Source organism: Spermophilus citellus (genome assembly GCF_964194105.1).
Source record: "Spermophilus citellus genome assembly, chromosome: 16".
Taxonomy (NCBI): domain Eukaryota; kingdom Metazoa; phylum Chordata; class Mammalia; order Rodentia; family Sciuridae; genus Spermophilus; species Spermophilus citellus.
Window position 1 is genome coordinate 33,498,921 of NC_138196.1, and position 26,379 is coordinate 33,525,299.

The 26,379-nt window shown below is 42.1% G+C and overlaps 1 protein-coding gene across 3 annotated transcripts in view; it reads right to left on the reverse strand.

The window, feature by feature from the left end:
- Positions 1-26,074, reverse strand: part of RAB11FIP1 (RAB11 family interacting protein 1) — a 31,429-nt gene extending 5,355 nt beyond the window's left edge. Inside the window, exons 1-5 of one of the 3 annotated variants that reach the window (XM_081269074.1) lie at positions 25,631-26,074; positions 10,690-11,135; positions 8,580-9,363; positions 5,688-7,412; positions 4,745-4,853 (exon numbers count right to left, since the gene is read on the reverse strand). In XM_081269074.1, coding sequence (XP_081125200.1) covers positions 4,745-4,853; positions 5,688-7,412; positions 8,580-9,363; positions 10,690-11,135; positions 25,631-26,007 — 3,441 coding nt within the window. In that variant the 5' untranslated portion in view covers positions 26,008-26,074. Of the gene's footprint in view, positions 1-4,744; positions 4,854-5,687; positions 7,500-8,579; positions 9,364-10,689; positions 11,136-25,630 lie in introns of all 3 variants that reach the window. The other 2 variants (XM_081269073.1, XM_081269075.1) reach the window with 2 other exon arrangements.
- Positions 26,075-26,379: the final 305 nt, after the last annotated feature.

Here is a 26,379-nt window from a genome sequence, read left to right on the forward strand (position 1 = left end):
AATGGCAATATGTAAATCAATGGAAGTGTAACTGATGTGATACAGCAATCTGTATACGGGGTAAAAACGGGAGTTCATAACCCACTTGAATCAAACTGTGAAATATGATATATTAAGAACTATGTAATGTTTTGAACGACCAACAATAAAAAAATAAATAAATAAATAAAACACTTGGAAATTAAAAAAAAAAGAAAAAGTCGTATTCAATACATAACAAATCATACTAAGTCTCCATAAAGGAGGAAAAAAATCGTGACTTTTCTAGTAATCTCCGGCTTAGGAGATTTATAAGTTTAAGGAAACAAGATCCTGGAGCAACCACAAGATGATTTTTGCCTATAGAATTCAAGCAATGACAGTTTCATTGCCCTGAGGGTCCAACAGTTTCACAGACTACCAGGAAGGTTAAGAGACTACCTCCTCCAAGTTGTAAGAAGCTAAATCAAGGGCAGAAGCAACACTCACTGTTCAACACATGAACAGAAGCCCATTCCAGTCAGTGAAGTGAACTGCTTGTATGTAAGCCAGAATTCGGACTTGGAGTCCCAACCCTCCTACTTTGGCCTGGAACAAAAACTTCATGATCGCAATACTAGCTTAGAAATACACACTGACATTTACATATACAGAGTGAGTTTTAACCCGACTCAGGCTGCACATAATAAATGAGATGTTGGACTACTTATCTAAAACCTGCATCTTCCTTAATCCTTCATTATTTTAACTTGTTGAAAGCATACATTCCTAGAGTATCTCCTCTGCATCTCAGTTACTGTTTTGTTTTTGTTTTCAGTGCTAGGGATCAAACCCAGTGCCTAGCACACCCTAGGCAAGCACTGCCACTGAGCTATACCCCTAGTTCAGTCACTCTATTTGTGACTTCCAAATCTATATTCAACCAAACAACTGCATATATGCAAGAGGTCTGGAGATTGATTGCACAACAATATGAATGTCCCCAACACTACCATGCTACATTAAAAATGATGAGATGGGAAATTTTTATAGTATATATATTTTACCACAAAATAGTACCATGTCTGCTTATATTTTGTATCAAGAGAAAAAAGTCATCTTTGTAAATAAGGGCCAAGAATACATTCTCAAAGGTTTTTTTTGTTTTTGCAGTACTGGGGTTTGAGCCCAGTGGCACACTACCACTGAGCCACATTCTCAATACCTTTTTTTACTTTGAGGCAAAAAAAAAAAAAAAAATTCTTTTTCCTGGGATGGAAATGAAACTCAGAGGCAGAGTGCTTGCATAGCATTCACAAGGTCCTGGGTTCAATCTCCAGCACTGTAATCAGTCAATTCTTTTCTCCCTCAAATAACAGTTTTTTTCAATTACAAAAACAATATTTGTCTTACAGTGTTAGAATCATAAAGAATATAATTTTATATTATTACTATTTTGTGAGCATTTTCCTATCATAAAATTTTGGTTAAAATTGTTTTCATAGATTATTAAAAATTCATTATATTTTAACATCTCTCTATTGCTAGATATTCAGGTCATTTTTCAATTTTCAGAATTATCCATAACATTTTTATTAAAATGCATGCATAGATCTTTGTTATATCCCTAAATATTTCCTTAACATAAACACCTAGAACTGAAAAGGTGAACACACTTAATAGTCTTCATACAAACTGTCAACCAGCTTCAAGTTGGATTCTATAATCAAAGGGAAAAGAAGATACATAGGACTTTGAAATCATTAGGCAATCCTAGTTATGTGATTTAAAAGAAAAATCATAAAACAATCCAGCCTTCTAAAAAGTGAGCAGTGTTCATGGAAGAGGCACAGAGATAACACCTGGTAATACAAGAAAGAACGGTGCTTGTTGTTGTGTATTTCCTACTAGGATCTAGTTTCACACTGCATTTTTCTTTTTATGTAGTTGCAATAATGACATACATGGAAATGCATATCCAACTTTTTCCATGTAATATAACAGAAGATTTTAGGATCCAGTTGTCTTTATTATTTTAAAATGGGAGTGTTAAAGCCACCTGGGTAAATAATACACTCCCAATTATAAATCATCTTTGAAGAATGGAGGCCCTAAAACTACAGCCGGGGGCGCGGGGGTGGAGGTGGGGCAGAAATCACTGTAGTAATGATCCAGCTAGGCCTTCCTAAGTTTAGCTATACAATTTCTTTCCCTAACCTCTCTTATTTTGCGACATTCCTAAGAGTAGTTATTTTTATAAATACTGCTTTATGCCTAGTACAAAGTGTCTATTTTACAGCAGGCCAATGGTACAGTCTCCAGGGGATTTTCCACATTTACAAAGAATATTTACGAGAGAGGGTCCAGGACCAAGAGATTTGTGGCAGGCAAAGGGGCAGCAGCAGGGTGTACATATCAGGGCAAAATAAGTAGTGTTGCCTTTGTTTTGAGGCAAGTCATTCTATTAATCAGTTCCAGGAGATAGACCTCTGATTAAATGAGCTTTGAAGAGTAAATAAAATGGAAGCCCAGAGTCTTTCCAGTTTCCCAAAAACAAAGTGTCTGTTTCTCCCTGGGTTCAACCCCCAGCACCAAAATAAATAAACAAAACCAGAAAGAGCCACAAAGCATTCTACAGTGAAAGGAAGAGGGGATGGGAGGCTGCTGAATGACTCCAATTTTCATTCTGGTCACCTTTATTTTGTTCTTTTGCCTGATTTCCTGGTAAATATTATTAACTCCAAGAAGACAGTACTGCTGCTTCTACCTGCAACAATCACACAGAAGCCAGCCAAGCAGAGCAGGTTGGTTTATAGTACGTATAAATTTTTAGGTTAGGGCTAAAATGTAGTAGGTACTCAGTGTGGTCACGGCAGGTAATTTTGAGAACAATGCCTAACACCTGGCCCACTGGAATGTTCTACCAGGGGAGAGAGGGCAAGGGAGCTGAATGAGGAGGCTACCTTGTTTTCAGCAATAATTAGTTGTCACTGCTCAGTCTCTTTTACTGAAGACTCGCATCTCCAGCCTCCAGTGTATCTTTATCCCAGCTCCTCATGGCTGAGGTACAATGAAGACAGAAGGAGAAACGTTCCCCAGCACTTAAGAAAAATGCTGGGCTGGGATTATGACTGAGCGGTAGAGGGCTCCCCTAGCATGGGAGGACCCTGGTTCGATCCTCAGCACCACATAAAAATAAAGGTATTGTGCTGTGTCCATCTACACCTAAAAATTTTAAAAAGAAAAATGCTTTCAGGGGCTGGGGATGTGGCTCAGTAGTAGAGTGCTGGCCTAGCATGCCCAAGGCCTTAGTTCCCAGTACAACAAAAAAGAAAAAAAAAGTTTACAGTGGTGCGAGCAAAAATTTTTATTTCAAAAACCAAAATGATGCCCTGGAGTCCAGGGGACTATAAAATCTGTGACTGAAAGAAACCTTTTAGCTGCCCTGAATCAAAATAAAAAGAAAGTTTTTTGTTAGTTTTGCAGTGCTAGGGATGGAACCCAGGGCCACACACATGCTAGGCAAGTGCTCTACCTCTGAGGCTATACCCCCAGCTCAAGAGTTTATTTCTACAGACTGCAGTTCCCAGGAATCAGGAGGAAGTTCCTCTCTACATATTTGAAATACAACACATCCTTGCCCACTAAAGGTCACTGTTTCTCCATAAATCATTCTCTTCCAGTTTGTATGATAATGAGTCAAAGACCAGGGCTTTGCAACACAGCAGTATTCTAAATCCTTCGGATTTTAAAACAAAAAGCAAGAGGATGTGGGGAGGACAGGGGTGTAACTGAGGGGTAGGGTACACACTTAGCATGCTCAGGCCCAGGGTTCCATCCCCAGTTCAAAAAACCCCCACAAACGTGAGGAATTATTCTAGAGTAACATACTAAAGAGACAACTACCTGTAGTGAGTGATCCAGGACTGGAAAAACAACTAAATAGGTCACTATTGGGATAAATGAAGAACCTGAAATAGGTACTATAGATGAGAAAACAGTATTGTTAAGTTTATACACTATCCTTATTCTTAGAATTATGTACTTAAATATTTAAGGGTTTAAAAAAAAGGCATAGTGTATACAACATGCTTTCAAATGGTTCAGACTCGAAGTTTCCTGTGGCCTGGGTATACACACATGCAAAAAAGGGGAGGGAGAAGAAGCAGAGAGGCAAGGATGAAAAGGTCAAACATTAACAAAACTGGTGAATCCAGAGGATGGGTGTACAGGAGTTCTTTGTACTGTTGTTGCAACGTTTTTATATTTGAAATTATTTCAAAATGAAGTCATAAAACAAGTGCATCTAAGCAATAATCACAATTCAAGAATTTTATATTCTTACCAAAAGATAAAAAGGAAACATGGGAAAAAAGAAAGCATCTGACTTGAATGGGCCAGATTGTGGGTGACATTTTCTTCTCATTAAAGAGAAGTACCAGGAGCTGGGGATGTAGCTCAGTAGGAGAGCACTTGCCCAACATGTGTAAGGCCTTGGATTTGATCCCCAGAACTGCAAAAAATAAAAATTTAAAGTAAATACAAAGAAGTGCCAGTTTCAAGCATGTTGAGACAATTTCAACAATGAATAGGTGACTATAAGAGAAAAGTAATTATCCATCCAGCAGAAAGGCTGAGGGCTTCCAGATTATCCAAAGGCTCAAGTGATCCCCCAGCTTCAGTATCCCCAGCCTCCTGGGAGTACAGGTGTGTGCTATAATGACAACTCTGGACATGAGTGTTTTGTAGATCCCTAACCAACATGACAACGTCTTAGAACACATACCTTCATCATGGCTTCATTGATCAAATTCTCACTGATGATGGTAGCAGTTCCCAAACTGGAGTTAGCAATCTTGGTGGCTGTTGTGTTCATTGGCTTCACAGGGTGAAGTCTAAAAAGAATGGGGAAAGGACCCTTAAGCCTTTTGTAACCACAAAACTGAGAAACAGACCATTTTAAAGATGGCGGGCAGCAAGTCAGGCAAGGGGATGGGGAGAGTAGTGACACTCTGTTCACATCTCCATCCAGCATATACTCCAAGGTCTCAGGTCCTGTGGAAATGAAAGCAGGCAGGATTAGGCAGCCACAAGAAAGCCAGCAAAGCACATCCTTGGCCAGGTGTCTTGATGTCCTCAGGAGCCCTTCAGTCTTGTTATGAGTATTAGAAAGGATGAAAGACAGTCTCATGCTGGGGGTATAGCTCAGTGGCAGAATGTGTACCAGGCATACATGAGGTCCTGGGTTCAATCCCCAGAGCCTTAAAAAAAGGAAGAAAGAGTACAGTTTCATTTTTGGTGGAAACTATAGCCTAGGACTCCACTGAGGAACTCTCTGCAGAGCTCTTTATGCTTCTGCAGTAAAGAAAGAGTTCAGAACAAATATGCCAGCTGTTCAACACCACTAGATTCTACTGCTCTATCTTAGCTGGTTTCTGAGACTTATACACTGGTCACACTACATTTCTGCAATTGGAGAACTCTTGATCTGACTGTGCAAAACAACTCCTAAACTATCTTTGAAGATTATTGCTACATTCTTGCTACAAAATAAAGCAATCTTGAGGTATCCTCACCACAAGGGACGGACTCTGTCAAAAGGCCCTACCAGCAAATCAGGCAAGCTACAACATGAGGACATCATGTGGTCTGAAAGCCATAACCTCTGTGGGTAAAAGCAAAGGGGGGACATCTCTCCCATTTACAAAGACAATCTCCCCATCTCTCACCTGTGCTTGGTTGCCCCAGTTCCAGCGCTTGGCTGAGCTGAGACTGGATGTGTCTCTGAGGGTGAGACCCAGGCCTGAAGAAGCGGCTTCCTCTTGCCAAAATTGTCAACTTTACCAGCGGAGCCCTCTGCTGTTGCTTTTTTTTGAGATTCTGCTGTACTGGTGTGGTGAGTGTTGGGATGTGGAGAGCTAGGGAGAGAGTGTATGGCAGGAAAGGTCTCAGAAAGGGAGGAGCTGGGCACAGGAGAGTCCAGGGCCTTGACAGGAGGCTGACTTGGCCTCTCATCTCCCTTTAGACTTTCTTCCTCACCACTGCCAGGGTCTGGCAGCTGTTTATCCACACTTGAGCTCGTGCCAAGATGTGGTTCTAAAATTCCTAAAGCTGCCATCTGCTCTGAAGGAGCTGCTGTGGGGGCCTTTGACCTGCAGTCGTGCAGACTCTCCATGGGAGCCGACCCATCCGCCCCACCACTCAGCCCCTTTCCCATCTCAGGACAGGGAGGTAACGTGACTGAGGATGAAGCTCCTGCTTCAGCCAGCTTTGCTGTCTTCCTGTCATCTTCAACCTGATCTACTCTTTCATCATCGGAGGCCACTTCAGGAATGGAAGGGAGGGTCAAGTTCAGATCAGCCATGATGGGGGACTTCACATCTGAGGCAGATCTAAGGCTGCTCAGGGGGTCTGACAACAAACCTTCATGATCACTGGCTTTGCTCTGATATTGAGCCATAACGGCATCATCCCCCTCAATCCTGAAGAGTGGGGTGCCTTTCGCAGAGCTGGCTTCACTTGTGGGGTCTTCTGAGGAACCCTCATCACTAGAAGGAGCGAGAAGGCAATCTTCTGTGGGGGTTGGTGCACTGAAAGCCTGGGCCTCAGCCACAGATTCCCTCTCTGAGTCTTCTGTGTGGGGACACCCAGGAGGTTCCATATCAGGCACCTTTCCCTCAGCAGTCCCTTCAGAAGTCACCTCTTGGGGATGATTTTTTTCTTCTTCTCCCAACCAAGTGTGTTTCCCTACCTCCTCTTCTGTGAAGAGCTGCTCCGAAAATGATACACGCTTCTTGACTCTCTTTTCACCCTCACTGACATTCAGACCCATCTCTTCCTGTTTCTGCAACATGGCGTCAAATGGGAGCACTGCTTCCTCAGTTGCGGAAGCCATCCCACCATCCTTAATTTTGTTGTCTCCCTCCAAGGGAGGCTTCCCAGTGGGGCTTACATCTCTACCACTGTTGAGGGAAAGCACAAATGGGACTTCATGGGCCTCTTGAGATGAGGGGATGTGGTCTCGTGTTGGGGAGGGAACTTTCAGAAGTTCTTCTTTTGGTTGCCCCGCTTCAGGATGCTCCAGAAGAGGCTTTCTGGGTTCATTGCTGCCGGCATTCTTCTCCTTGCCCATCTCACTGATCTGCCCCCTTGGAGACTCTTCCATTGCTTTCCATGCTGAGACAGGTGGTTGTTTAAAAAGTGATCCCAAGGCAGAAGACATGGTATTTGGAACTGCTATTAAACTTTCCTTTTGCAATTCTGCTTTAAGAAGTAAAGATGGTTCTTCAGAACTGGCCTGGCCCTGGCCTGTGGGGAGCCCATGTTCGATCGGGGTGGATGTGGAAATTGGAGCTACTATGGGAGATGAGGAGGAATAGAAGACAGAGGGACTTTCAGAGGAGTGTGTCTCTGAACTATGCCCCAATTCAGAAGAGACAGGGGCCGGATCAGAACTGGAAGGAAGAGCAGAAAAAGAGAGAGGAGAGTAAGGGGAAGAAGGAAGCCTGGCTTTGGGCTGAGCCTCTGGAGACACTTCCAGTCTGCAAAAAGGACAAAATAAAATCTGCAGGTCAGATGCAGATGCATGGTAACAAACAGAAACATGTAAAAATAAAGTTGCTCAAAGGGGGAGAACGTTTTTACCTGAGGGGAAGTATTTGTATAAAGTAAAAGGAATACCAATCTTTAAATTCAAAAAGGACACTTTGGAGGAGGTCACAGAGATTGAACCCAGGCCCTTGAGCATACACTGTTCCACTGAACTTCACCCGTAGCCCCTAAAAGGGACACTTACATCAATCACCCAGCATGCCTGTCACAAAAGGTATGTTGCAAGAGGAATGGAAAGACCCAGGTAAAGCAGCAGCCTGCAGTTGCTTTGATTCATTAACACAAAGCCCTAGCATTTGATCATGGTAGCACAAAAAGCATCTAAAAAGTTCAAAGCAGTAAAAGAAGTAAAACAAGGAAATGGGTACAGATTTTGAAAAGAATGGTGTGTGTGTGTGTGTGTGTGTGTGTGTGTGTGTGTGAGTGATCAAAGCAAGCAGAATCTCGAAAAAAATTTTCTTACCCCCAGATCACAGAAATATCTCTAATGTGCATGTAAATTATGTGGAAAAGCAGAAGTCCCTCTAGGCTCAGGGAAGGTTTTTCAACCAAATGCAGAGGAAACATAGTGAACCATCACAGGAACACTCAAGAGTAGACTGAGGGTCTCTCATGCCAGCAAACGAAGGCCAAAGTGCAAGGAGGAAAAATAACATTTTCAAAGGGTGATGTGCACTAATAACTTAAAAAACATAGGTTGTGCACGGAGCAGCCCCAACCTGGTATTCTGAACACACACACTCAGAATCTGTCACAAACCATCACATTTTACTATGGTCTAATTAGCTTCCTGAGAAGGACAACCCATGTCTGCTGGGCAGTGGCTTTTGGGCTGTGAAATAACACTGCGTTTTGTGCAGGGCAGGCTATCCAGGCAGTAGGGACCCATTAAAACAAACAACCCCAAATAGGACACCTTTGGCACACATAGGTACCACTATGGGACATGCCAGATTTGCTCTAATGGAGGCCTTGCTGAATGCCACCAAGAGCAAGGAGGAAAGACTTACCGAGGCTTGACGGCTTTGGTCTGGGGAGCCCTTGCAGAGGGAATAGGTAGCTTTGGTTCAGACTTGGACTCAGGTCTGGCTTCTGGTTCTGAGATCTGCACATCTTCAAAGGGGTTCAGGGAGTTACCCCGTCCAGAGGCGTCAGCTGCAGCATCTTTCTCGGACCTTCTCATGAGGTCTTCCTCTCTCAGCTGGGCTTCCTTGAGTTTGCCTTCCTTCTCCTTCCATGGGATGGAAGGAGGGCTTTCGCCTTCACTGCCCTTGGCCACATCCTTCTTTCCTGTCACCAGAGAAAACAAAGAGGACTTCTTGTTCTCCTGCTTCTTGTTGTCTTTGGTTTCTTTTGTAGCCTCCAAATTCGCTGAAGCCATGTTTTCCCTATTGTCACCACTAGACTGTGGTCGGTAGGATGGCAGAGTCATGGACTTCATGGACTCCTTGGTGGGGACATCAGATAGCCACTTATCATAAGACATACTGTCTCCTTCCCCAGGCTCCTTCCAAGATCGAGCAGCCAGGTTTTCAGTAGATGAGAACAAATGCTTCTTCCTGAAGCCCTGGGGGGATGGGGAAGAAGAAGGGCTGCTCTCCTTGGTCTCATTCTTGGCTTCTGGCTGCTCCAGGTAAACATGGTTCCCATTGATACAGACATTAGAGCGGGAAAGTGTGTCATTCTTGGACCGAAGGCCCCCAAGAAAGGACAGTCCTTCCTTCTTGGGTAGGCTGAAGTTGATCTGGCTCAGATGCTTAGAGTCTGCACTTGCTGTCTTTTTGTGGGACATGACTAGGAAAAAACACAAAAAAATAGGGGATATGAAATTAAACTAGTGGAGGCTGGGGCTAGGGCTCAGTGGCAGAGCACTGGCCTAGCATGCCCAAAGCACTGGGTTCTATCCCCAGCACCATAAAAGAGAAGGGAAAGGAAAGGGAGAAATGAAGAGAGAGAAAAATTAAATGTGTGATTTACAATAGGAGGTGCTGACATTTGTCAATATCTGGATACATTTTTGGTTGTCACAACTGTGTGTGTGTGTGTGTGTGTGTGCGTGTGTGTGTGTGGCGGGGGGGGGGGTGCTATTGGCACCTACCAGGTAAAACCCAAGGATGCTCAATGTACAGGACAGACCCTTACAACAAAAAATTATTGGGCCCCAACAATCAACATTGATTGAGAAACCTTGTGTTAACCCAATGGAAGAGGCTAGCAGAGATTTAGTCACTGAAATTGAAGTCCAAAATATGGAATTAATTCAGAAAGAAAGGAACTGGATCACTTAGGGATGTATCCCATGGGAGTCAGGCATGTAATAGGGACTCATTAATCATCTGATGAATTAAAGAAGTATCAAAATTATGGGCTGGGGATGTGGCTCAGGCGGTAGTGCGCTCGCCTGGCATGCGTGCAGCCCGGGTTCGATCCTCAGCACCACATACCAACAAAGATGTTGTGTCCGCCGAGAACTAAAAAATAAATATTAAAAAATTCTCTCTCTCTCTCTCTCTCTCTCTCTCTCTCTCTCTCTCTCTCCTCTCTCACTCTCTCTTTAAAAAAAAAAAAAGAAGTATCAAAATTATGACAAGGTTCCATGATTTTATCCTTAAAGAAAAATTTTAAAAAAACCCTGCAAAACAACAAAACTTGAATGCACTCATTCTGTTAGTCCCATATTCTAGTATTAATGTATATATGTTACAGAATAAGACACTTTGTAAAAGGCACCTTATTCATTCTTAGAAACCCAGAAGGTTTAGGCTAAGCAGGGTAGTACAGGCCTATAATCCCAGTTACTTGGGAGGCTGAGGCAGGAGGATTGCAAGTTCAGGACCAGCCTAGACAATTTGGCAAAACTGTCTCAAAATAAAAAGAACTAGGGGTAGAGCTCAATAGTAGAGCACTTGCCTAGCATGCATGAGGCCCTGGGTTTAATTCCTAGTGTTTCCAAAAAAAGGAAAAAGAAAATCATCATCATCATCTACTATCTACTATTGCCCACCATTACCATCATCGTGAAGGTAACTAAGGAAGTGAACCAAAATCTGTTTCTTCTCTCTCAAAGACATGTAGGTAACTGAGGAAGAGAGGCCAAGTGAAGAGAAGGCAGATACTCACTGTCTGAAGCAGAGGAAGAGGATTCATCCTCATTGTCGTCATCCTCCCACTGGGACTGGAAATCTCCAGGACGAAGCAGCACTTTGTCTGGCTTTGAAGTAGGCAGGACAGACATAGATTGGGAAAGTGGTGTTTTCTGCAAATTCGACTTGGAAAACAAGGTTTTGATCTTTGATTTCTTTTTCTTGTCTTTGGAAAAAGACTCGTCATCACTGTCGACTGAGGGTGACATGCTGGGGACTATGGCTGAAGTGGTTTCTGATACACTATCCTTATTCTTCCCTTTGATCTTGTCCTTCAGTTTTCCAAATGGATTCCGAGACTTGTCTTTCATAGAGAGGTCAAACATGCTAGCAGTCATGTTGTTCCTCATAAACTGGATGTCGACCTCGATTTCTCCTCGCTCCTTATCCTTCTTTCCTGGTTTGGATTTCAAGATATACCACCTAAGAGGAGAAAGGCTGAGAGATCAGCTTGATGGCAGGGTCTACAACAGTGTTCAGTATCCTGACTAACTGGCGTCTCTCTGCTGCTCCAGCATCTTCTATAAACACATTCTTATGCTTTCACTTTGGGGAGCAGCAGTTGGGGAGAGGGATGAGCACAGAACTTGAACTTTTTTTATTTTTGAGATTTTCTCCCTCTGCACTAGGTAAAGATAGAATCTGATGTGGAACTTGGTGTATAATCATCATCTTTTTCTTTCCTTTTATTTTATTATTTTATTTATTTATTTATTTTTATTTTTATTTTTTTGCTGTGCTGGGGATTGAACCTAGGGCTTCAACCATGCTAGGCAAGTATGGTACCAATAGTTACATTCTTAGCCTTTAAAATCATCTAAAATCCTAATCCAAAAAAAAGAGCTATTTCTGAAAATAAAGAGCCAGGTATGGTGGTATGCACCTGTAGTACTAGCTACTCAGGAAGCTGAGAAAGGATCATAGGAGCCCAGGAGTTTGAGACCAACTTGGGGAGCATAGCAAGATTCTGTTTCAAAAGAAGTAAACAAGTAAAAAGAAAATAAAAAGAAAAATATAAATACTCAAAATAATTTCCAATGACATTTTTTTTTCTTTTTGGAGCTAGGGCAGATGCTTTGCCATTGAGCTACATCCCAGCCCCATATATATATATTTTTTAATAAGATAAAAATTCAAAGATCAGGCACAAACAGCTAAGAAGATAGTGTACAAATTTATTTGTGAATCTAAGAAAAAAATCAAAAGTTCATAGAAAAGAATAATGCCTGCCAGGAAACAATGGAACAAGCTGTGTGCAGCTGTGCAAGCCTGTAATTCCAGCGTCTCAGGAGGCTGAGTCAGGAGGATCTTGAGTTCAACCCCAGCCCTTTTTGTTTTTTGAGACAGAGTCTCACTAAATTGCCAAGACTGGCCTCTATCTTGTGATCCTCTTGCTTTGGCCTCCCGAGTGGCTGGGATTACAGGCAAGTGCCACCATACCCAGATGACAAACTTTAGATAAAGAAAATCTCTTTGGCATTCATTTTTCACCTGGGAACCTGATGCCTTTGGTGAACGGCAAATCCAATTAGTGGCATGAATGTTATGGGTCAAAAAACTCCAAATGCCTGGCCTACAGAAAGCTCCATCCACAGGTCACCCTTGCAAATAAAGACTCCCACACACTTTATTTTTTTCTTTTTTGGTACTAGGGATTGAACCCACAGGCCCTTTACCACTGAGCTACTTCTCAAGCCCTTTTTTAAGTTTTTGAGAGAGGGCCTTGCTAAATTTTCCAAGCTGGCTTCAAACTTGTGATTTGAAGCCTGCCAACTGCCTCAGCCTCCCAACTCAACAGAATCATAGGCATGTGCCGCCACAACTAGCTCAGAGAACCACATTCTGATGTTCTTTTGGGTGACCTATTTAAGAGAAGAAGGCTTAAGACTTTAAGGAAATGATGGTTTTGTCTAAATGAACACATTTCCTCTTTCACCTTTAGCTGTAGCTTGCTCTCAGGACCCCAGGTCCCATTATTTAGCTCTTCCTTCAAGTAAAGGAAAGGGGTGGAGGGAAGTAGAAACCTAGCACTTAAATAGCACCTTCAGCATATCTGCCATTGTATACACTTGAAAACACTCTTATGTAAGTCTCAAGAATGTTGTGAAGTAGATATTACACCCACTTTACAAATGAAGAAATTAAAGCTAGGAAATTAGGTCATTGGTCCAAGATACTAGAGCTGTTATGGGGTGCAGCTAGGATTCTGAATCAGTTCTGCATTTCCCCAGAGCTCCTATTCTTTCTCCTCCACCAAGATTCCTGTTTTAACTCTCTCCTAATTTATCTTCAGTGGGCCATCTTTCATAACACAGAGAGAAAGGAAGGCTCAAATTGAAATTGTTTATGAAGAAAGTTTATTTTCTTCTTTTTTTTTTTTTGGCAGTGCTAGGGATGGAACCCAGGGTCTCATACATACTAGGCAAGCACTCCACCCCCATTCCATAAGCTTCTAATTTATTTTTTAATGGTTTTTTAATCTTTTGGTAGTTTTTTGTTTTTCTTTTTTGTTATGTGTTTAGTTTTATTTATTTATTTTTTGTTTTCCGTTTTTAATAAGCTCTTAATTTAAATGTGTCCAAATGAGAGAAAGGGGGGAAATCTACCATAGCTTGCCATCAATCATTAATCATAAGATTATATAAAGCTCACATCATCAAGAACTTAAACTGTATAACATAATACAGTCAAGATCTAATAAAATGAGGTGAGCTACCACTTGGGATCTTTAGGAGAAACATTTTTTTTTAAAGTCACAAATTCACAGATGGGGAAGGAGTGCTGATGTTTTGAGATATAAGGTCTTTATGGACTATTTAACCCTTGCCAAAAGAAGGCCTAGAGTCTTTCTTTCCAATAGATTCTCTAGGACCTAGCCTGCAATAGTTTGCATATTGGTCATTTAGATGTTGAGAGGATTATTTGTATTTTTCTTCTCTGACAGTCATGTGGTAAATGGTTGCCTTGGTGATGAGGGGTGTTTGGCTTCTGTAAATACCAATTGTAAGCACCTGAAAAGGAGAAGCTGCCGAAGGGCACTGTGAGGCTCAGATGACCACAGTGGCCTGCCCAGGGAGGAGGGGCCCTCAGGGGATCTACCACACAGCCTTTTCCATAGAGCCTCTTCAGTTAGCCCTCCCCGAGGATGCAAGAAACTTTAAAGACCTTCAAAGAATTCCAACTGACAGACCCTGGGACCAGGCCTGCCTTTCCAAAGGCTACATGCCTCAAAGTGTTTGTTTTGAGCAAATCTAGAGTCAACTCCAAATCCTCCCTGGGAGCTGATAATTACTTGAGTCACTAAAGGGATTTGTTCTGGAAACTTCCAATACCACAAGGAGTTGCAAACAGAAACTTCACCAATTCTTCTTGCTGCTTATTTTCACAAGCAAACCTAAAACCAAACAAGGTAGCTAAAAACAGCTACCAGCCTTAGGCTGTAAAAAGCAGACTTGGAATCACAGGTAAGCATCCCAGCAAGAGTTCAGAATTTTTTAAAAATTTGTGCCAGATTTATAAGAGCTGGAAAGAAAAACTGGAATTGTTTCTTTTTTATTTATTTACTTGTTTGTTTGTTTATATGTGGTGCTTAAAAATCAAACTCAGTGCCTCACACATGCTAGACAAGCACTTTACCACTGAGCCACAACCTGAGCCCTGGAATTGTTTCTTTGACTACCAATACCATCCTAAAAGTCAAAACATGGTAACCTGGTAATTTAAGACAGCAAAATTAGGTTAAGAGTGAAAGCCACAGTGCATGAATGTCTTTCCCCAAGAAATACCAAATTGGAACATGGTTGTATGTTCCAACATTTAAGATCAATTTTTTTTTCAGTGTTTCTGTCCCTGGGCTTTTTACTTCCCTTAGTTCCTGCACTTCACAGAAGTAGTTCTTAAATAATCCAGCCCTAGCATGAACACCCAGCAAGTAAGGGCAGTGTGGGTGTCTCCCGGCATTACCTTTTACACAGGCCCAGAAAACCTGAATTATCTCAGAAATCAGGGTTGGGTTCATTTTCTTAGACCAAAGGGCACAGTACAGAAATAAAGCCATAATCCCAATGCAGCAAGTTTATTTTTAAACCCATAATCTTTAAAAAAAAATTCTTTAACCTATTTAAAAAAAAAATCAAGTGATCTCTTTTCTAAGCAAATTTTTCTTAAAATTAAAATAGTCATTTGAAAATTAAAAGAATATCTAAATATGTAGAAAGTGACAAGAAATTATTTAAATCTTGTGTGTGTGTGTGTGTGTGTGTGTGTGTATTGCTGATGCCTTGTGCATGCTAGGAAAGTGCTCTGCCACTAGGCTCCACCCCCAGCTCCCTCTCCTAAGCCGTATTTTTAAGTTAAAAAAAAAAAAAAAGCATAGAGTAAAAATTCAAATCAGACAAAATTATATAAAATGAAAAGTTTAGTCTTCCTACCCCTAAGTCCATGCACCTCAGTCTTTCTCCCAGAGATGTTACTGTTAAAAACCTTATACACCCACCCAAGTGACAGTATGGGCATATACAAACAAAATATATATTAATACAGCAGGCTACTGTACTATACTGTTTTTGTGCTGTTTGTTTTGTTTCTGTCAAACACAAAGTAAGACATGGATATTATAAAAATATCCAAAAAGCCATTTATGTTTTCTACACTTTCAAAAAGATGACTTAAGAAGAGAAAGAATGATGTCATGAGCTGTGGTATACACCTATGATCTCAACAACTCAGGAGGCTGAGGCAGGGGGATCACAAGTTCAAGGCCAGTCTCAGCAAGTTAGTGAGATCCTCAGCAATTTAGCAAGACCGTGGATGTAACTGAAGTGGTAAAGTGCCCCTGGGATCAACCCCTAGTACAAAAAAAAAAAAAAAAAAGATGAAGATGAAGAAGGAGAAGGAGAATAATGAATTAAATAGAGGTAAGAAAGATACTTGCATCTGTATCCACATTATGGGAACAGAGCACAGGACACATGATCCACCTGCTGAGCAGCCCAGCTGAGAGGCACTGTGAAATCCCTCCTAACATTTATTCTGGAAACAGCTTAAACCACCTGACCATGCCCCATTCATATGGCCCGTTTGCCAAAGAATGTAGTTAGTGTGTCAAACACACAGAAAGCTGATCCCTGGCCCTTCCGCAGGAATGTAGCAGGAGCAGGCAATGCAGTTCCTCCCGTTGAGAAATGAAGTCTCTCACTGCATCCCTGCAGACATTCAAGATTACACTGGCTGCTAAAGGACTGTCTGGTATGCCTCAAAAACAATCTTTCTGCAGCCGAAGCAAACATGTTTTTCCTTTAAAACATTCCAGAGGGCAGACATGCAGAGAAAGAACTGCTTCAAAGATTGAGTGCAGCATTTTTACACGCCAGCACTGGAAATACAAGAGATAAAGAGTCCCTAAAAAGCTTACCCTCCAGTGGGATGGAGGGAAGGTTCACCAAACATCATGAAGTGTCAGTTACATTGGGACAAATGCTGTCCACTTTATAACTTTGAACATTGGAAAACTACTGGACAACATTTTTTTTTTTTTTTTTTTTTGGTACTGGGGATTGAACCCAAGGGTGCTATACCACTGAACTACATCCTCAGTCTTTTTCTTTTTCTTTTTTATTTTGAGATGGGAATTGCTAAATTGCTGAGGGTTTCACCAAGTTTCTGAGGCTGTCCTTGAACTCTTGCCTCAGTCTCCCAAGTCACTGGGATTATAGGCATGTGCCACCATGATCAGTTAACCTTCTCACTTTGAGCATACAAAAATAATTCCACATGCTAAAGTACACGATTTCACCACAAATAAGGTTCTCAGCTAATTTCAGCCCCCAGGGGCTCTTAGAACCACATACCTAGTGACTGATTGTTCATTCCTTACAGCAAAATGTATAAATGCAACAATCCCATATGAAACCCAAGAGGTTCTGGGAAAGGGAAGGCAAAGAAGGACAATGAGCTAAGCCATTACTTCCACATTTTAGATGCATCCGTGTTCATCTCAAAGGGTCACAATCTCTGGGTTCGGTTTGGACTCCAGGGTCAGTGTGGAATGCCTACTTCCCTACTTGTCAGACCAAATGGCAACTATGACCTCTAGCGTGAGTCATACCCACAGTAACCAAGCATCACCACACAGGGGATTATGGCCTCTGGTGAGGAAAGAAGCAGGAAGGCCAGAACAGCACCTGACAGAATGTTTAGAAGGAGGACACACTCAATTTCTTAAATGTAGACATTTTACAAAGCGATTCATGTATTGTCTTCCCCAGAGAATAAAAATAAGGCTGAATGTCATGTGGTGAGCCATTGAGAATATCTATAAAGGTTCTGAAAAGGAGTAATTCCATTGGGTAAAAATGTTCAGTTTCTTCCCCTGGTAGCCTGGAAACAATGCGTAACACAGGGATAGAAATGTTTACGACCTATAAAACGCTGGTGAGTTTAACAAGTTTTGTAATGGAATGAAGTACTTGGTCATCAGCACCTAGCTTTGAGTACAGAATCACCCATCAGTCAATCTTTCCTCCCTAGACCTTACCCTCTGCCTGTTGTCAATTACTTGGAAGAACTCCTGTCAATTCTGAGAGCAGAGGATAGGATAGTTCACTGCTTGTTTATTTGTTTGTTTGTTTGTTTAAAACTAATCTCTAAAATAGACATTTTACAATCACAGGAAGGTCATTCATAACCACTGAACTTGAACCTAAGAATTGGTAAATGACCATGGTAGAAGAAAGAATGCAGAAAACACAGGTTAAAAAATGCGTTGGGTCTCTTCTTATATTAGCTAATCTACAGAATTTCTGTGATCAAACATGGTGCAAGAAAAAATAATATAAAAAATATATACACAATATTTTTCTTTTAAATTGACTCACTCCCATGTTAACTGTTTCATAAATTTTCTTCAAGTCTTTTTCCTGTACTTTTTAATTATTATTATTTACAGACCCTGGGAAAAGTATTTAACTTTTCTATGCTAAGGCTTCCTATCTGAAACAGGCATAAGGGCACCTACCTTGCAAGTATATTATGAAGATTAAGTGCTTAATACATGTAAAGTGCTTAGAACAATACCTGGCTATAAGCCATAGCTATAATTACTATTTAGTTGTAACCAGAGCACACCTGCAATTTTATTTGTAGCACCTGATACACTATTGCATTGCAGTATCCCTACCCACTGGTTCTAATGGTCATATGATATTCTGTGTTGTGCATATATTCCATGGTTTATTTATCCACTTAGAAAGTTCTGGAAAGGGAATTTAAGATATCAACAGTTCTAACTGACTATATTACTAAGTACCCCAAGTTAGCCATCAAAAACAAATAACAATGATTTGCATTTGAAGAGACTAGGAAAGGACTCACCTATACAACTGGTTTGTATAATACAATTTCCAAAACTTAAAAAATACATTCAGAATTTTTAAAACACCATGATCAGTGTACATTTTCTGCAACTTACTGTGAGACATACTCATCCTCACAAAACCCTCCGGGGTTTCCATACCAGTAGAAGAGGTGAGAAACAGAGAATTCCCAAGCTGTGCAAATAAAGGCAAGTTTTACAAGTGGAAAGCAAAACGAGATTCCTTTAGGGGAAGACCAATGGAATTCCAAGCATCCTTATTTGAAGATTCTCTAAGAATTAGAAAAACTGACTCACTTTTAAACACGTAAGCCTACCACTCTTACAATCATCTACTTACCAATTCTTTAAACAGCTTGATCATATCTCAAAAGCCACAAATGTTAATATTCTACCATCAGATCCTGTATCTCATCTGCTGCCTAGATGTAAATGCCAACAATGCATTATATTTCATCTGCCAAAAACAGCCTACACAGCAACCCTGGGGTCCTCATGCAAAGAGTTTTTCTGTTTGTTTCTGTAGCACCAGGGACTGAACCCAGGGACTCACACATGCTAAGCAAGCGCTTTACTACTGAACTTCATCCTCAGTCCTTTTATTTTAATTTTATTTTTGGCGGGGAGGAGTACTGGGGATTGAACTCAGGGACACTCGACCACTAAGCCACACTCCCAGCTTTATTTTGTATTTTATTTAGAGACAGGGTCTCATTGAGTTGCTTAGTTCCTGGCTTTTGCAGAGGCTGGCTTTGCGATCCTCTTGTCTCAACCCCCTGGGTGACTGGGATTACAGGCATGCACCACCACACCCAGATTTTTTATTTTTATTTTAAGATAGGACCTTGCTAAATTGCCCAGAATGGCCTCAAACTTGTGATGCTCCTTGAACCACCGGAATTATAGGAATGCACCACCATGGCCAGCCTCAAGCAAAAAGATTTTTAAGGATAGAAACATAAAATGCTATTGCTTGGTTTACCATTACTTGGCCAGAACAAAAGAACACAAACTTCTATATGACCAACATCAAAGAGCATTTAGTCCACTCCTCACCCCATAAACTGACTCACGTACTCCCTTCTATGAGAGTTCCTGGCAAGGGAGCAGAGACTGTGATTTATCTTGTGATCAAGGTGAGTCCAAAGGAAGAGGAAGAAGAATTTTTTTTAAATCCGGTTTTAATAACAAATAATTAGTTAAAATGAAAAGTTCCATTTTGGTGAACTGCATGTCACGTTCACTGTCCATGAAAGGAAAACCCCACACACCAGGCGCTCTGGGAGGCTACACCCCTGAGCAAACACCCCAGAGCTCAGCCTGTCCCTGCTGCCCTTCACACAGGACACCATTCTTTATGATAACAAGAGGCCCTTTTAGACTAGGCTTTCTAGAAGTCCCAACTGTTCTACCTGAGATTAGCCATGTTCTTTCTAAAAAAAAAAAAAAATATATATATATATATATATATATATATATATATATATATATATATATATATATAAAGTGAAGTGTGTGGCAATCACACCTCCAGAAATATTTCTCTGGGATTTCTTATAAATGCCTTCCCTTTTTGCCATTCAAAGGCCACACTTAATTACCATTGCCCTCTTTCTTTCCATAGCACATTCCTAAATGTGTCCCCCAGGGATACCCTGGAGACCAAAGCCCTTGATTTTTCTCTACCAGATTATCAACAGACTTCTCCCTGCAGGAAAAGAATTTCTCATCTCATTACTGGTGCAAACCAGCTCCTTTTGCCAAAGGCAGCCAGTAAACCTGTTCCTTCAAAGGGTGCTGACCACACAGCCAGATCCCTACACTGGAAACTAAGAGAAGGGGTCTAAGCCCTTACTCCAGGTATCCCTACTCTTTGAATCATTGGGCAAACCTAAAATCAAATTGTTCTCCAGGTTGACTCAGGCCAACTACTACCTGCCCCATAGGAAACTCAACCCACCACTCACTTGCAAAGACCCCTTGGTCATGGGGTTGTTCAAGCTCTGTGTTGGGTCACACAGCAAAGAACAATACAAGAGTGGCCCCTGCCCCTGGGAGAAGCAGGTGAAAGTCAGGCTTGGCATCCTCCTGAGCCAGCAGGGGCATGAGATCTGACACCTTAAAGGGCACAGAACCCACTTTACCAATAAATTCCAACTGATTTTGTTGGAATTTAAAGAAACCTACACCAGCCCCAGAGCCAAAGGTCAACTCAGAATTATTCTGGATGAAGATAAGGCCTCAAATGAGCTCCCAGCACTCTCTCCATTTAAGGCCAGGGCTCCTTAATCCGTCTGGAGCTAAGCCACAACTAGCTGTCCCTCCCTCTAAAATACACGGGGAGGTGCATGATTTTCCAGGGTGTCTGGCAATTAAAACTCCAGTATTTTAATGGATGTCTCAGATTATCTTCAAGGGGCAGAGGGAAAAGTGATGTCAGCAAATACATGCTGGAATTTTAATAGGCACATGTCTTCCTTGTAATGTAATTATATAATTTTTAAGTTAATAACTACAATTAAAATGACATATCAGATACTATTCATAAAAATTTTCCTCTGATGGTAGTCATGAAAGTACAATAAAGGTCTTTATAGTCAAAAGGAAATATAGCCAAATAAAAAAGACATGAGACTTTTTCCTATGCTTACCTTCACTAATGTGAAATATTGAAATTGTTTGCTTACTTTAGAGTTTTAGTGTGTTTTTTTGTTTTTTGATTTTTTTTTCCATTTATGGGCTTATCTTTCCTACTGTTACATATTATTTTTTCCTTTTTTTAGTCCTATATCCCCTGAAGCAGTGACATCATCAGCCACACTAGAACACACCAATGAGACTATACCAGCCACACAATTACAAAACAAAGACTTGACCTGCACTAAAATGGTAACTATTGGAAGACACATATATACATACCCTGGTTTCAATGGTATTTCCTAGTCATTCACTCCAACAGAAGACTCAACTCACAGGTGGCACTGTCCAAAGCTTTGTAATGGTGACCTCATGCTGGTATCAGAGTAACTGTTGGGGGAAGAAAGCAGCCACCACTTCCTGGTTCATTTTCAACACCAAGCTCTCATAATTTGTTCATTCATATCACTTCCTCTCCCTGAGCCCCTTCCACTTCCAAACCATCACAAGACAGGTCAATTAAACTCACAAATATTTCTAAAATCACCCATGTCTGTCCATCTCCATAGCCATAACCCTACTATAAGCCACCACGGTGCAATGCTTGGATTATTGCGATAGCTTCTTTCCATTGGTCTATTGCAGGCTAGGCCAAGTTTGAATCCATTCTCTATTCAGTAACCACTGTAAACTTTGACAAACTGGATTATATCACCCACCTTTACTCTAAACATTTGGTGGCTTCCTATTCTCCTATTGTTCTTAAATAAAGCCATACCTTCCTCTTCAGCCTCATCCTACACAATCTTCCAACTTCTGCCTCTGAACCTTTGCACAGGTTCCTCCTCCTCCAGTAGGCCTCCTTCCTTTGCTCTTCACTGGAAGAATTCCTCTTTATTCTTCAGGTAATGGTTAAGAGGCACTCTCTAACTCACATGTGTTCTCTCTTTCTCCCTCTCCCACCCCACACACATGAGGGATGGGGGTGGTTCTCACTATGTTGCCTAGGTTGGCCTCAAACACCTTGAGCTCAAGCAACCCTCCCACCTCAGTCTACCAAGTACCTGTATTCCCAGATACTTGGTAAACTTGGTAGCCTGGCCACCGTGCCAGGCTTTGCAATCTCTGTCTTTATATCATGCAGTAACTTTCCTGCTCCTTTTCTTTTATGATACCCTGTTCTTTTCCTTCACAATACTCATTATACTACATGATTGTTTATTTATGTATTCCTCTGTTTAACGTCTACTCCCCCACGAGGCGCTGAGCTTCCTGAAAGCAGGGATCATGCCTGTCTTGTCCACCATTGTTTACACTGTATATCCAGCAAATGGCATGTAGTAGGTATTTAAACATATTTACAAAAAGAATCAATAAACTTTAGACACCAGAAGTGGGCAGGGAGCAGTCGGAACTTCCTCCATGCTAACTAAATGTCTTACAAAGGAAATTATAAGTAATACCATCAGAAAAGCACACCACCTAATGACGACTCTGATGTACTCTCTTTTTTCAGTCATTTTACTTCACTGCCATAGTGAAAAGTGTTGTTTATCCCAGGACCCACAAAGAATTCAGTCCTGAGCTTTGAGTTCAATTTCCTTCGGTGGAGTGGGAGGGAGGGGCCTGTGGCTGTGAAAGGAGAAAGGGTTTCCAGTAAGGCCCAATATTATCTTGAAGGGAAACTTCAAGAAAGAAACTTAACCAATAACAACACTGCTTGAATTTTCCCACCTGTTACCAAAAAGAAAGGAAAAAAACAAATTTGTATACATTCATGTGATTTATGTATCACTAAGTTGCCCAGGCTGGCTTTGAGCTTGAGATCCTTCTGCACTAGCCTCCCAAATCACTGGGATTATAGGCATGTGCCACTACACCTGGCCCTTGTTTCTTTTTAATAATCCAAACTTCTACATTGACAACGTATTTCAACATCTTACTGCACTTTCAGCTCTTTAAAAATCTAAACTTTATGATATCTAAGTCCTTTCATATTCACCCAAATGCTGTTTTGAGTCTTTAACACCTACGAGGAAATGACCCTACATCATTCATACTCTCTTCCATATCTGGAAGACTTATAGTATTAAGTTTCATTATATTGATTACACAGTGGCCTTCCAGTCACCGGGCTGAATAAATATTTTAATAATTCAATAAATATTTCAATCCTTAAAAGGTTATTTCTCCAAATTCTGATACTTTTTATAGCCTAAAATATTTTTTTAAATCAATCTAAGATCCCAAACTATACAACACTAGATAGCAGAGCAGAGGGCTTCACATGCTGATCACCTGATTGTACCCTTCAGACTCCTGTCTGTTTTGTGGTCATGGTACTTAACTGATTCCCATTTAACCAACCCCCACTGAGACCCCAGGTCTTTAACAGATGTGTAAGTGAAAGATCAATTTATTTCAATTTTTCCTAACTAAAGGTCACATACTATTTCCTATTAAATGTATTCTATCTATGTGTCAACCTGTTTGGTGTTTTAAAGGTATGTGTCACCACACTAAATTCGAGGCCAGCAAATTGAGTCATGATAAAAAGCACATTCTCTTGACTCCAAATAAATTTGATAGAAGGGGACTTATCAAGAAAATAAGTAGAAATATTAGCCCATTGGCTCTTAATGCTCTATTGGCTCTTGAGTTTAAGCATCATACTCATGACAAAAGTCATGCTCTGTTGCACCACTCTTCTTTATACATACTCACACACACAAAGAGTCATACACAATCTACAGACAAGATTTTAGCTTCTGTTTTGTTTTTAGTTTTTAATGTCTAAGGTGGAGTTAAACCATTAATAACTAGTGCAAAAGACTTTCCTAGCCCAACCAGTTTCTTTTTGTTAAACTTCTACCTCTCAGTGCATATCTTATTATCCAAATCTCAGCTACCTTGGGCATCTCATCAAACTTACTTTAACTGGGTTCCCCCAACACCTTGGAAAGTCCCAGGAAGTGGTAGATGGAAAGCTTACAATTTCACCCACATGTACAGAAGCAAAAAAGCCTTCCACTGCAGTTATAAAAACCCATTAAGTAAGCACCATTTTCCTGCAAGACAATACTATGACTAAGTGGTCATCAGCTCAGGTAATAGAAACAGGAGTAACCATCTAGGTTTAGAATTACCCTGGAGAAGATGAGAAAACTGAAGATACAGAGACAGAACCCTTCCTGAAAGAGAACTTGAGTTTTCATCTCTCTCAAAGCAGTACAGAACCTTTTGAATCTTTACACTGGCTTCATTAGTCCAGGAACCCAGAAACACCTTACAAATATCAATTAAGTATGGCAACATGCTTCATTTATAAATAGGGAAAGGGGGATGTTTAGAGACAGAGCAACCCAACAATGAGTCAGAACCAGAATGGACACCAGAACCAGGACTCTGAGGCCCCATTTCTGGCAGGGAGATGTGAAGTCTTTCAAGGAGATGAAATATTCACATAAGAAACAGATGGCAGAGATGGAAATGAATATCCACACATCTTGGGATAGGGCAAGACAAAGAATAGCCAACAGCCAATAACCTAAGGCCTCAAATTTCATTTAATCAGATGGAAAATTAGCATTGCTTCAGCCCCTCCTTAGCAAAGAGGGTGCTCACCTTATGGCTTGTAAGTTGATGCTATGAGATACCCCATCCATCATCATATTAAGGCTCTACATTTTTATCTGATTTGAGCTTAGAAATGACTATTCATCTTGGGCCAGATAAGCAAATCAGATATTTCATTTGCAAGCATGCAGGCTGAAAATGAACCCATCATAAAGAAAAGAGCATGGGAACTACAAGCCCTTTGGCCTTTCCTGTCTACCTCACAAGGAAAAGTTAGAATGTTCTGTATATCTAAAATATGCAAGGGGAATCAGTGTGCTTCATAAACTGTCAGGAGTTTGGTAGTAACACGACTGGTTAGCATATTCAAGGTCAGCAAAGTAACCAATTAGGCTGATCAAGGCTATCTTTGGCATCCCAGATAAACATAATCAAATATTCAATGGGGTTATGACCTGCCCTTTCCAAACACCTGTGAAAGAGAATAAATCACTAACAATGCAGTTAATTAAGTTTTGCTGGGCTTTTACTGTGGAAGCGAGATAGTCTGACAAAGAACTTTCCACTGGGGAGTGGCAGGTGAGAAGCCACCCACTTCTAATGGGACCAAGGAAGAGCTTGACAAAGAAACAATGCCCAATTCTGCTCAACAAAGGGGTCAACTCTGGAACCACCAATTACTGGGAAATCTTACTAACTTGAGACCTAGGGCAAACATCCCACTTTTCCAGTGTTCTTCCTGGAAGAGCTAATTCTTTTCACCAACCTCCTAGGAAGGAGAAAGAATGGGTGCTAGCAATCAGAGCAGTGGACATTTCCCCATTCAGGTCCCCACCTCCTTCCTCATCCACCCAGCACTGATCCTTCTCTGTCCAGGGGTTAGCTTCTTGGGATGTCAGGAAAATTAATTTTACCGGTTAATTTCCTCTGTGCTCTGGCCCATTCATTCTCAGCTCAAAGTGTCCTGTTTAGTGACATACTCAGGAGGCCTTCCACATGAGTTACTGGGTGTATCAGACCCCACCCTAATAAAATGAATTCGCCAGCCCACATAGTTTCAATTCATCAAAAATTCATTTCGTGCTTACTGTGTGCCCGGGCCTGAGAGGTACCCTGAAGATAGATTCAAACCTGTCCCAACTTTCAAAAAGCCTCAATACTACGAGAGCTGGAGAAGCTAGGTCAGAATGAAGTATAGGGGAGCCCTCTCGGACTGTGACTTCCACGCCCATTCCAAAAGGGACCCAGTGCGGCGGCCACTGGCCCAGGGGCCGAGCCTGCGCCGCTGTCCCTTTCCCTGAGCCCTGGTCCTCTAGGTCCCGCCCGCACTCACTGCGTCTTCCTGCGGCCCTGGTCGCGGTGCAGCTCCCGCAGGTCCACCTCGGCGCGGCCCAGGAACTTGTCGAGTCCCAGCAGCGCGCGGTGCAGCACGGTGAGCTGCAGGGTGGCGGCGGCCGCTGGCACAGCTCCGGAGGACAGCAGCGGCGGCAGCTCGAAGGTGGCTTCCTCCCTCCACACTGGCGCGCCGAGGCTGCGCTCCGACACCGAGGTGGCGTACTTCTCTTTGCCCACCTGGATCACCGCGTACGCGTCGCTGGTACCCCCAGGGCCCTTGGCCCGCAAACCCCGCGCCTGCAGCACCGTCACCTGCACATGGGTGGGGGACCACACGGCCCCCGGGCCCCGGCCCGCCGAGGCCGCCAGAGACATGGTGACGATACTGCAGCGGGCTAGGACACCAGGAGAAGATCGCGGCCGCTCGGGGCCTGTTCGGCCAGCCCCGCTGTCCAGGCCGCTTTAAGGCTTCCGGCCACGCCCCCCGTCAGGACCCGCCCCTACCCTGCCAGCCCCCGCCCCACCTGCCCGCGCGGGGCGGCCTCTGGGGCGCCGAGGGCGGGGCTGGCGCCGCCAAGGAAGAAGCAGGAGGTCACGTGGGCAGGGGCGGGTGGCAGAGAGGGCTTCAGGAGTTCTGAAGTTGGTGGTAGGTGAGGGTTGATGTCCGCGGCTGCCAAGGTTCCACCGCCCAACAGGAGCTGGCCAAAGCTCTGACTAGGAGTCAGACCTAGTTTACAGTTCAGCATC